The sequence below is a fragment of the Moschus berezovskii genome, chromosome 2 (genome assembly GCF_049115385.1).
Source record: "Moschus berezovskii isolate FMDL1 chromosome 2, NW_MosBer_1.0, whole genome shotgun sequence".
Lineage (NCBI taxonomy): Eukaryota > Metazoa > Chordata > Mammalia > Artiodactyla > Moschidae > Moschus > Moschus berezovskii.
The window spans coordinates 2,885,737-2,898,303 of record NC_142461.1 but is presented as its reverse complement, the minus strand read 5'-3'; the positions used below and the strand labels follow the sequence as shown (position 1 = coordinate 2,898,303).

The 12,567-nt window shown below is 45.1% G+C and overlaps 1 protein-coding gene across 3 annotated transcripts in view; it reads left to right on the top strand.

Annotated features, from left to right (window-relative positions):
- The window catches only part of UBR4 (ubiquitin protein ligase E3 component n-recognin 4), a 133,122-nt gene that overhangs the window by 10,750 nt on the left and 109,805 nt on the right, over window positions 1-12,567 (top strand). For all 3 annotated transcript variants that reach the window (XM_088843071.1, XM_088843065.1, XM_088843069.1), the window contains exons 6-15: window positions 556-658; window positions 771-912; window positions 1,066-1,190; window positions 4,465-4,589; window positions 5,187-5,246; window positions 5,345-5,535; window positions 9,286-9,385; window positions 9,512-9,649; window positions 10,325-10,442; window positions 11,434-11,621. In XM_088843071.1, coding sequence (XP_088699197.1) covers window positions 556-658; window positions 771-912; window positions 1,066-1,190; window positions 4,465-4,589; window positions 5,187-5,246; window positions 5,345-5,535; window positions 9,286-9,385; window positions 9,512-9,649; window positions 10,325-10,442; window positions 11,434-11,621 — 1,290 coding nt within the window. The remainder of the gene's footprint in view (window positions 1-555; window positions 659-770; window positions 913-1,065; window positions 1,191-4,464; window positions 4,590-5,186; window positions 5,247-5,344; window positions 5,536-9,285; window positions 9,386-9,511; window positions 9,650-10,324; window positions 10,443-11,433; window positions 11,622-12,567) is intronic.

Genomic DNA, 12,567 nt, shown 5'->3' with positions numbered 1-12,567 from the left:
GGTTGCCATTTCCTTCTCCAATGTGTGAAAGTGAAAAGTGAAAGTGAAGTCGCTCAGTCGTGTCCGACCCTTAGCGACCCCACGGATGGCAGCCTACCAGGCTCCTCCATCCATGGGATTTTCTAAGCAAGAGTACTGGAGTGGCTTGCCATTGCCTTCTCCGTCACTCTGTGCTAGTTACAGAATAATTTAAAGCAATATATTCCACCGCCACCCCCACCCCCCGCCCGGAAAAATAGCTTGTATTTTTCCCCGTGTTAGAGAGGAGTTCCCGCTCATTAACTGGGGAGTCTGACAAGTATCCTCAGAGCAGCTGTAGTTTGTACAGTTGGTTCTGTTCTGAACTTGAGGACGACAATCAACAGATGACAGTATCTTTTTGTTCTTTAATTTTTGGTCACATCACCCATGGCATGTGGGATCTTAGTTCCCTGAATAGGGATTGAACTTGGGGCCCTTGCCTTGGTAACATGGAGTCTTAACCACTGGACCACCAGGTAAGTTCCAAGGTGCTAGTATCTTCATAGGCCTTTCACATCCTTTGTTTCTCTTCAGGTGGAAGGAGAAAGTGATGAACAGTCATCCACAGATCAAGCTTCTGCTATCAAAACCAAGAATGTGTTCATAGCTCAGAATGTGGCTAGTCTTCAGGAACTTGGTAAGACTCTGTTGTCAGAAAGCTGGTTTCTCTACTTTCAAACATTCCTTAAGTGGAAAAGAATCAAGCAACAGAAGGCTGTTTGTAAGGTTGAGCCTTTTTGTTAATTCAGGTGGCTCAGAGAAGCTATTGCGCGTGTGCTTGAACCTGCCCTATTTCCTGCGCTACATCAATCGGTTTCAAGATGCAGTATTGGCCAATTCCTTCTTTATCATGCCTGCAACAGTAGCAGATGCCACCGCTGTTCGTAATGGGTAAGGTGCTCCAGGGAGCATATGCTTTACATTTTAAAACTGTTCTCCAAAAGAGAGAAACTGGTTAGTTTTTATGGCATGCCTGCTTTCTGTAACAGATTACAGAAGCTAGTGAGTCAGAGACACTGTTGTTGCTCTTATGTTATGCTCCAGTTTCCATTCTCTGGTGATTGACGTAACCATGGCGCTGGACACCCTTTCTCTGCCTGTGCTGGAGCCTCTCAATCCTTCCCGTCTGCAGGATGTGACAGTCCTCAGCCTGAGCTGTTTGTATGCAGGTGAGAAGCTACAGCTGATCATGTCCTCAGCCACGTACAGACTTTCTGCAACCTATGAGATCCTTCTGCGCACCCTCTCCCCCTTTCCTTAGTCCCTTTCCCCAGGGACCGTCTAGTAGCTCATCTGGATGGAACAGGGCCTCAGTGGGAGTTCTGTGAATCCCCGTGTTGCTCAACTGCTGCTGTTGTGTTCTGTGGATGTTTGATTGCATAGTGTGCACACGTGTAAGCCAGTGTCTGCTGTGTGAGAAGCAGCATGCCAAGTGCTTTGGGGACGTTGCGATGAGCAACATGTAATCCTTGCTCTCAGGGAGCCTGTGCCTGAGCAGTGGAGGACAGGTTGGACCACAGAGTGTAATATGAAACAGGAGATGCTAAAGGCAGTAGAGATTCTAGGATATTATGGGCATACAGAGAAGGGAGCAGTGGCGCTTTGCTGTGGGAGCAGATTTGAGGACGCCTTCTGGAACAGGTGGTATCTGTTTATATTGATAAATACAATGAGTGTTTTTCTCCATGCTCCCACAAAATCCCCTCCCTTCCTGTTGATTATGCTGCCTTAGAAGTGGGGCCTGACAGCTGGTGTTTATGCTTTTTTAAGTTATTGTTACGGTGACTTTTTAACCCAAATCACTGATCCTTGGTTTTAAATACCATAGTCCTGGTATGTCTTGGGAGGCCTAACAATTTCCGATGTTTACTGGGTTCTGTGAGTGAGGGTTTGAACAGTCTTAGAAACCTGACCTTGGAAGCATGAAGAGATTGCTGAGGTTAATTATCTCCCTACATTCTTTGAATGGCTTTATTGCAAACATCTCTGTGTAAATAGGCATGTAAAGATAAAGGCATTGGGGAAGGCAGTAATCAAATCACAAAGGGGTTCTGTCGATGTATCTTGGAGGGCAGGTAGGATTTCAGCTTGGCTATCCCTTGGCCAGAGGCAAAAGCAGGACCAAAAGTATCCTGGTATTTGGGGAAACATTTTGAGAGTGTGTGTGTGTGACTCGTGGGTGTTCTGCAGCTGGAAAGAAGGTACAGCCTCCTCAAAGAGGGCTTCAAAATGCAGTCTCAGTCATTTGGACCATATCCTATAGACAGTAGAGGCCATTGCAGAGTTTGAAGAGTGGTATGATCTGAGCTGTACTCTAGAAAGCACACTGGAGCAATCGTCCACTGGGTGTTTGCAGTGGGGAAACCTGGGAGGCTGGAAGATCTGCTGGGAGGAATTTTTGGTCATTTGGGGAAGACGCACGCAGGGCCTGAGCGAGAGCAGAGCTGCTGGGGAGAGCGCTAAGGCTGCCTGGGAGCAGGCGTGGTCTCCAAGCCCATTCCCAGTGTTCACTTGCAGTTCTCGGGCTTTGATTTTTGCATTTTTAAGTTTGGGGTTCATGAAGTTCAATTTTCGGGGAGTATTCTTGAATATCCTGTGCATCTCATTGTGCTTCGTCAATAAGAATTAAGACTCCTTAAAAATTCTTAGTTGTTAAGGGAACTCCCTGGTGGTCTAGTGGTTAAGACTCCGCACTTTCACTGCCCGGGCGCTGATTCAGTCCCTGGTTGGGGAACTAAGATCCCATATGCCTTGTGCGCATGGCCAAAAAAAAGTTCTTCATTGTTTTAAAGAGCCCCCAGATTTGGTTTGTTGCTGAAATTTGATCACTTGGGATTTGAAGTAAAGAAAGGGATTTGGCCTAGATGTTTTTGAGAAATACTGAGTGTGAGACTATTTTTTTAATCGTTGTAAAATTTTTAAAAAATATTTTAAAAGTAATAGATTTCATTTTTTAAAAACTTACTAATTTATCTATTTACTTTTGACTGTGCTGGGTCTTTGTTGCTGGGCAGGCTTTTTCTCTGGTTACGGTGAGCGTGCTTCTCCTGGCGTCTCTCTTGGAGCACGGCTTCAGTAGTTGCGGCTCATGGGCTCAGCAGTTGCAGCTCCCAGTCTCTTAGAGAACAGGCTTGGTAACTGTGGTGCACAGGCTTAGTTGCTCTGCAGCATGTGGGATCTTCTGGACCGGGGATTGAACCCAGGTCTCCTGGATTGGAAGGCGGATTCTTAACCACTGAGCCACCAGGGACGTCCTAGATTTCATTTTTAAAGCAGCTTTAGGTTTGCAGAAAAATGCAGCGGTCCCAAACTCTGCATTTGGAACAGTACAGAGTTCTGTTCCTATACACTGCCTCACCCCTGTGTACAGTTTCCCTTGTTAACGTATTGCATTAATAGGTTGCATTTGTTGTAGTTGATGAACCAGTACTGATTCATAATTAACTGAAGTCTGTGATTCACTACATTAGGGTTCCTTTTTCACATACAGTTCTGTGGTTTTTGACGTTGATGCAGAATCTTTTCACTGCCCTCCAGATCCCTGATGTTCCACCTGGTAGTCAGTCTCTCCCCTAACTCTGGCCCCTAAAAACTGCTGATCTTTTACTGTCTCCATAGTTGCCTTTTCCAGAAAGTCCTATTGTTAGAATCATCGCTTTTTCAGACTGGCTTCTTTTGCTTGCGGGTGGGGCAGGGGTTTCAGGACCCCCCGAAATCCATGAATGCTCAAGTCCCTTGTGTGAAATGGTGTAGTACGGTTGGCCTTAGCATCTGCAGACAGCCCATCCACAAATTCCCCCAGCTGCATCTCCGATGCAGGACCTGCAGCTGTGGAGGGCCTGCTGCATTCAACTAAGCTTCCTCTTTTTGTGCCTTGGTAGCTGTTGCCTGTACTGTTGGTCAGTCGCTCAGTCGTGTCTGACTCTTTGCGACCCAATGGACTGCAGCACGCCAGGCTTCCCTGTCCTTTACTGCCTCTTGGAGTTTGCTCAGACTCTTGTCCATGGAGTCAGTGGTGCCGTCCCTTGTGTGGATGCACCACAGTTTATTGATTGATTGACTTGATTATTAGAGGGCTTCTTGATTGTTTCCATTTGTTGACAGTTGTGACTAAAGGTACCGTAAGTATTTGTGTACAGGTGTTTGTGTGGATGGAAGTTTTCAGCTCATTTGGGTAAATATATCTAGGAGTGTGCTTGTTGGATCATATGGTCACACATTTTTTTGTTGTTCAGTTGCACAGTCGTGTCTGACTCTTTGCGACCCCACGGACTGCAGCACACCAGGCTTCCCTGTCCTTCACTGTCTCCCAGAATTTGCTCAAACTCATGTCCATTGAGTCGATCCCTGATGGGATTTCAGTAATCAGATCATGGAATTGCTTATGGGTGGGTTGTGTTTCTGTGTTTCAGTTTCTTGGAATGTGTGTCTCTTCTTTCTTAGGTGTGAGTGTGGCAACTTGCATGGCCATCCTTCATGTGGGGAGCGCCCAGCAAGTGCGGACAGGCTCCACGAGCTCCAAAGAGGAAGACTATGAGAGTGACGCTGCCACAATCGTCCAGAAATGTGTAAGATCTGCCTCTGGGGAAGGGGAGCCCTGAGTATTCAGTTGAGGGAATATGGCGGCTTCCACTTTGTTCCTCATTAGGAAGGGCATGGAGTGCTGTCCATACCCCTCCGCCTTGAGGAGTCGGCTTGAGAAGTAGGCCTCTTGCTTGTTTATTTGGCAGTTTGGTTAGCTGTGCAGGAAACACTGCAACTTTGTAGTGGCAGTGAACTTTGTGAAAGATGAGTCGTTCAATCAGCAAATTATAGAAAGGCTTACTAGATGTGTCTGTACTTTCATTGGAGGTAGACGTTAGAGACAAGGGTTTCTGAAGTGGCAAGTGGACTGGATGAACAAGTGTGATAGAAAGCGATCTGATGTGGTCCTGGGTGTGTTGCTTTAGATGGCGTGGAGGGGACCTGTTTGAGAAGGTGTTGTGAGCTGAATGAAGAGAGAGTCAGTGTCACGTGAGGACCAAGGAAAGTGTGATGAATCGCACCACTAGAAGTGGCTTGAGGATATTGAGGTCTTCAAGCTAAATTGTTTTGGGTAGGATTTAGCATTTATAATGAACTGTGTCACCTTGCTCAGATTTTTGTGTATGTTTACTTTTGGACAGCTTGAAATCTATGACATGATTGGACAAGCAATCAGCAGTTCCCGCCGGGCTGGTGGTGAGGTAAGACGTCTCTGCCTCCTGTTTTACCTGTTGTCTCTAAGATGTGTAGCCTGTAGACTCTCTGTCTGTATGTTTATATTTTGTGCCTTTTTCAACAGCACTATCAGAACTTCCAGTTGCTGGGTGCCTGGTGTTTGTTGAACAGCCTTTTCCTCATACTGAACCTCAGTCCTACTGCCTTGGCTGATAAGGGGAAAGAGAAAGATCCACTGGCCGCTCTCCGAGTCAGAGACATCCTTTCTCGTACCAAAGAGGGAGTGGGCTCTCCAAAGCTGGGGCCTGGAAAAGGGTATGTGTCCATTTGATGCCACTCGTGTTGCGTTTTCCTGCCGTTTCCCACTGATGGGGAGTTGGTGTAACTCCTCTCATCTCCATGGCAGTAGGGAAGTTTGCCTCCATCCAGTTGATTTGAACAACGAAGATGATGATTGTAGTTCACTGTCTCTGTATCGTAGCTATGTGATTTTGGGTAAATCGCTCATTCTTTTCAATCTTGTTTCCTTCTCTATAAGAGGGAGAAAATACCTGTGTAATACACATTTTAGGACTTCTGTGAGGTTCAAATTAGGGAAGAAAAGTACTTCTATTTTGTAAAATGGGTTCGTTTGACTTGGAGTTGGTTACGCACTTGCACGTTTAACCTGTAATGTGAGGATTCTGTCTAGCTTCATGGCTTGCTTCCGGAAATATTTGCTCCTGTTTTGATGAAGTCTGGACAGAAACCCTTGCTTGCCAGGAAAAAGATGATTTCTGTGTTGTTGAGGTTTTATTTTTGAAGCCCAGGCTTATTTCTGTATTTCATTTATTTTTTTCAGTCCTTTCAGTGTACCGCTAAGCTCTTTCCAGGCATTGAGGCACTAATCAAAGCAGTCTCCTTGACTTTTATAGAGTTTGTTTTCTTTTTTAAAAAATAACTTTATTTATCTGAGGCTGTGCTGGGTCTCTGCTGCTGTGGTGTGCAGGCTTCTCGTTGCTGTGGCTTCTCTTGTTGCAGAGCACAGACTCAGGAGTTGTGGTGTATGGGGTTAGTTGCCCCCTGGCATGTGGGATCTTCCTGAATCAGGGATCAAACCCGTGTCTCCTGCACTGGCAGGCAGATTGTTTACCATTGAGCCACCAGGGAAGCCCTAGAGTTTATTTTTTAACTGGAGCAACAGTGAACAAATAGTAGTTTTATAACAAATAGTAGGTGTATAATTGATGATCATGTATGAGTGTTGTGAAGAAAAATAAGCCAGAACAAGGAGTTGGGGCCTGTCAGGGCCTGTTATTTTAGTTCGTATAGTTGGGGAGGGGCTCTGAAAACAAGGTGTAGATGTGAAGTGACAGATGAACCTAGAATTGTCCAGGTCTCGAGGAGGAAGTATGATTGGCATTTTTAAGGATCAGCAAGGTCCGTGTGTCTAGAGCAGAGAAATTGAGGAAAGTGGTAGAAAATCCAGTCAGAGAGGTAGCCAGATCACCGTGGGCCAGGTGTAAGCTGTCAGTATCAGAGGGTTTGCAAGAGTGGAGTGATAAGATCTGAATTGTTAGTGTCCGAGAACCCAGCCGCCCTGCACAGAATAGACTGTATGTAGGATTGTAAGGCCAGAGAAGGCAATGGCAACCCACTCCAGTACTTTTGCCTGGAGAATCCCACGAACGGAGGAGCCTGGTAGGCCGCAGTCCATGGGGTTGCGAAGAGCTGGACACGACTGAGTGACTTCAGTTTCACTCATTGGAGAAGGAAATGGCAACCCTCTCCACTGTTCTTGCCTGGAGAATCCCAGGGACAGGGGAGCCTGGTGGGCTGCTGTCTCTGGGGTCGCACAGAGTCGGACACGACTGAAGTGACTTAGCAGCAGCAGGGTTGTAAGACAAGAGGGAGCGAGAACAGGTAGGAGGCGCACGCCTTCCTCTGAGCGAGGTGGGGTTTGGAGACTGGTGGTGCTGGGAAAGGCGGGGAGAATGAGTCGTGTTGAAAAATGATAGGATTTGCTGGTGGCTTGAATGTTGAGTGTGAAAAATTATCAGAAGTTTCTGGCATGAGCATCTGGAATTGTGTCCTTTACTGAGAGAGCACAGCAGTTTAGGAATAGACTGAGGGACGGGAAGGGGAAGAAATGCAGACTCTCCTCTGGGCCGTGCGCTTTTGGGAGGACCGGTAGGCGCTCTGTGAGACACTGAAGTAGGCTCTTGGGTGCATGAGCCTCGAGTTCACAGAAGACGTCGGGTTCTGGACCTTTCTGTCCCAGGCGCTCTGAGTTCTGGATGCTGCAGCAGATAAACAAAACAGACGTTCTGAAGAGGGAAGAAGTTGGTATTCATGCAAACATATGTCAGATTGTGTCTACAGAGTATATAATAAGGCCATTTGACCTGGCTAGAGAAATCAAGGCAGGCTTCCCCGAGGAAGTGTACTGAGCTGAAATCTGAAATAGCCATTGAGATAGTAGGCAGTAGACACCAGGCAAAGTAGGGAGGTAAGCATGTTCCAGAGAGGACAACAGTTTGTGATTTTTGAGTGTCTGTTGTTAAGGGAATAGAATGCCAAAGGTATATCCTTTGAAGTTGAAGAAACATATCAAAAGTAGTTGTAGTTTCCTGAGATTTAAAAGGAATGTATATGCTTTGTGTAGGTAGCAAGTCATAAGAAAGCAAAAAAAATTCATCAAAAATTCTACTACCCTAATCGGTAAGCATTCTTCCAGACATTTTTCTGTGCATATATGTTAAACAGATATCCTTAAGAAAATAGGATCACTGTTACTACCTATTGTAGACATTTTCAGTAACACAATTATAGATCTATGTTTTTAATGACTGATGGTATTCCACTATGTAAATATACCGTAGTTAACCGATTAACTTTTCAAACACTTATTTAGGTTGTTCCATGTATCTTGTTTTGAGAAAGTGTACTTTAATAACCCTCCTGAAAGAAATCTCTGTGAACTTGTTTAGTTATCCCCTTGGGGTCAATTTCTGGAAGTGTAACTGTGTGGACAAAGGGCATACTTACTTAGTAATTATACTCTAACATTCGCTCCTGGCTGTTGCGTATTATGCCGTTGGCCCTTCCCGGTTCTCTCTGGTACTGGGTGTCTTTAGTCTTCCTGTGGGCTGATCTCAGAGGAGAGAGATGTTCCTGCAGTGCTCTGACTTGTATTACGTTAAGTCCTCGTGTGATTGTGGTTGTTTTCACACTGCCTGTATCATTTGCTCCAGTTTTCCCTTTGGTGTTTAAACTTTCTTCTTACTGATTTACGGGAGCTCTTTGTTTATTAGATATACTAATCCTTTGTCATGTGGTCATTTGGACAGAAAGAGAAAGTTCTATTCATATTTAATGTAAACCTTTGTTTACATTAATGCAAACATTTAATGTAAACATTAATGCAAACCTTTGTAAACCTCTCCTGTCCAGATATTTTCTAAAAGTTGCTACTTTTTAGCCTTTTCTTCTCAAAAGAATGATTTTGTAACAAAGACTTATTTCTGTGTCTATTTCTGGCTGTGCTGGGTCTCCTTGCTGGGTGGACTTCTTTGGCTGTGGCAGCCGGCGGCTCCTCGTTGGGTGGCGTCTCTTGTTGCAGAGCACGGGCTCACTAGTTGGGGCACACAGACTCAGTTGCCCCTCGGCGTATGAGATCTTCCTGGAACGGGGATCTAACCCCTGTCCCCGGCATTGGCAGGCAGATTCTTACCCACTGTACCACCAGAGAAGTTCCCAAAAGAATGGCATTTAAATGTCAGTGTTTTCATGTGACCCAGTAGCTTTGAATTGACAGTTTAAATTCCAGTGTTTCATGGATTTGGAAGAGTTTCTTCTAGTCCAGGAGTTCTTAGCCTGAAGCCTGAGGATCCCTAGGCAGTCTGTAGGTGGGCTTTAGGGAGAGTGAACTTCTGAGATTATATGTAGATTTTATGTTTTTGCAATTTTTTCACCCCCCTGGGGAAAGGTCAGTAGATTCTTAAAGGGCCTCAAAATGGCAAAATCCATGATTGTAATTTGTTGTGAGTTGTCTTAAAGTTTGTGTTTCCCTTTTGCTTTGTGTAGGCATCAGGGCTTTGGGGTGCTCTCAGTAATATTGGCAAACCATGCCGTCAAGCTGTTGACGTCTCTCTTTCAAGACCTGCAAGTGGAGGCTCTTCACAAGGTGAGGGCTTGTCCTCAGAATCAGCACCATGGCTGCTGGCTCCTTCTGGATTAAGTTTGCTTGAGCCATCAGATCAGGTGCTTACTTCCTGTTGAGACCTAACGTTAGCTCTCTTTTTACTTTCAGGGCTGGGAAGCAGATGGCCCCCCTGCAGTCCTGAGCATCATGGCCCAGAGTACCTCCATACAGAGGATTCAGCGGCTGATTGACTCTGTCCCACTGACAAACCTGCTGTTGACACTGCTCTCAACTTCATACAGAAAGGTGGGTGGGGTCATGCTGCTGAGAATCTGTAAGGTCTTCTTATATATCCTTCTGAAAAAAATGAGACGGACTGCATGCCTTAATCTTTGTAAACGCATCATTTGTGGTAATGGTTTTGATGATGAGAAAAGCTCTTAATGATTCCAGAGATTTGAATTAGCTATTGATTATCAGCATTGTGATACAGGTGGGCATTGGGCAATTTGTAGCAATTGGCATGCTGAAGCAAAACATAGAGGACTCTGGAAAACTTCCCTTTTCAGTGCTTGTCCAGAGTTCGGGTTTTGGAGTGCTTTCGTAGCAGTGGTCCCCAGACTTTTTGTCACCAGGGACCTGTTTTGTAGAAGACAGTTTTTCCACAGATCAGGGATGGTGTTGAGGGTAGGGTGGGATGGTAGTTTGGGGATGATTCAAGCGCGTTACACTTACTGTGCATTTTATTTCTGTTATTATTACGTCACCTCCATCTCAGATCATCAGGCTTTAAATCCTGGAGGTAGGAGACTCCTGTTTTAGGATAAAGCTGTAAGAGTCCTGAAGGGAGCTATTAGGAGAAATACTTCTTGGATTTAGAAAAAAGAGACGCAGAGAAGACTGTTCATGTAGTGAAAGGGCCGAAGTAGGATGGCCTCATGTTTGGGGTCACTGCTTACAGAAGCCTCGCTGTTTTCCCAGGCATGTGTCCTGCAGCGTCAGAGGAAGGGCTCCATGAGCAGCGATGCCAGTGCCTCTACTGACTCAAACACCTACTATGAGGACGATTTCAGCAGCACGGAGGAGGACAGCAGCCAAGGTAGACACCCTGCTCTCTCCTGGGGCAGGCCCCAGAGTGTAGCAGGATGCGTCCCCAGGAGCTTCCTGGTCACCGTCTTCTCTCACCCACCCAGCCTGGATCTTGACCGCATGTGCCCTTAAAGGTGACCTGGTGCTCTCGAATAAGTGGAGACTTACTCGAGAGTAAGTTGAAGACTGAGTGATTGGAGCCTCCATCAGCAAAGCTCAGATCGCTTTTGTGTCTTTTCTCCCACAGTCAGGGCCCTTCTCACTTGTTTTTGTTTCTTTCTGCACTGACTCATGGGGCGAACTCCCTGCTGCTTACTGGTTCCTATAACAGGTTATTCAGCTCAGGCGCTCAGTCGCGTCCGACTCTCCGCGACCCCATGAGCCACAGCGCGCCAGGCCTCCCTGTCCATCACCAACTCCCGGAGTTCACTCCAACTCATGTCCACAGAGTCGGTGATGCCATCCAGCCACCTCATTCTCCGTCGTCCCCTTCTCCTCCCGCCCCAACCTTTCCCAGCATCAGAGTCTTTTCCAGGTTACTAGTAACATTCCCTCCTGCCTTGGTTTGGAGAGAGAGTAAATAAACTAAGCATATCAGATTCTTTCTATATCCAGGTTTATGGGAACAATGCATATAGTATTGCAAAAAAATAATTGATTCTTATCTGGGGGCTTCCAGTTGATGACAAGTAAAAGTTTATTCTTCAGAACATTTGGCTTGTTGCCAGTTAAATAGAGGTGATTTCTATTTCTTCCTGGGGTTCTTTTAAAAAAATGTTGGTCTTGTAGAGGTATAACTTATACACAATACAGCATTTCATATACTTGCTGTATACATTTGTATGAGTTTTGTCAAGTTTATGCCACTGTGTATCTTTCACCATAATTTAGATACCTTGTATCCTTTTTGACTCAGGCACTTTTACAAGGCAGGTGTACTGAAACAATTTTAAAAGTGGGTAACTTTTGTTACTTTGTTAACTTCCCTCTTTCCCTGTTAGATGACGACAGTGAACCTATCTTGGGGCAGTGGTTTGAAGAGACCATCTCCCCCAGTAAAGAGAAGGTGGCTCCACCGCCTCCTCCCCCATCCCCTCCCCTGGAAAGCTCGCCTCGTGTCAAGAGCCCCAGTAAGCAGGCTTCTGGTGAGAAGGGCAACATCTTGGCCAGTCGCAAAGATCCTGAGTTGGTAAGAGTGAATTTCTGAGTGGGGAAGGAGAAATGGGGAAGAAGGCATGTGAAAAGCAGATCATTGGAATAAAACCATTTTGTATGTTGAATCATTAATTTTCTAAAATTAATTTATTTTAATTGCAGGATAATTGCTTTACAATATTGTGATGGCTTTTGCCATTCATCGGCATGGATCATTAATGTTTAAAGACATTTTTACTAAGGGCTTAAGTATATTGAGTATGTTTTGTTAAATAACTCTTGTACTCCTGATGGTGTTTCTCTGATTGAGGGTTAGTAGCATAGCGTTTAGAGTTAGATAGAAGTGAATTGAATCCTGCTTCTGCTGCATTTACTAACTTTATGACTTCAGGCAAGAATCTGAATTTCTCTGAGCCTGTTTTGTTTCCTGTTGTGTGGGAGTGATTGTGCCTCCTCTGATAGTGTCGTGAGGAATTACCGGGAACAGGTCAGATACGATCTTGGCTTTTATGCAGCTTAGTGTAGTTCAGGATATGGTTTTAAACCATTTACATCATAGTTCAGCTTGATTCAGTTCACTCTCGTTAAATCATTACTATTCTTTTGATCACTGCTGTGAAGCTTATGGTATCTTAGTTCCCCGACCAGGCCCTTGGCAGTGAAAGTGCGCAGTCCTCACCACTGGACCGTCAGGGAATTCCCCAAGTTAGTTTTAATAGAGAAGTGAAGAACTGGGCATTCCAAATGTGTATAATGATAATGCAGGCTTCACAATTGAATATATCAGTAATATCTTAGAGCTGGACAAATACAGGACCTTAGAGGAATGAAAGAAATGAGTCAGTCTATTTGCAAATCCTCTGTTTCGTACAGTACTCCGTGAAGTCTGTTGTATTAAATTGATACACCTTTTTTTGTAATTGGTACAATCACATGGGAAAGGCTGTCATAATTAAACTTAGTCATATTGTCAGTGATTT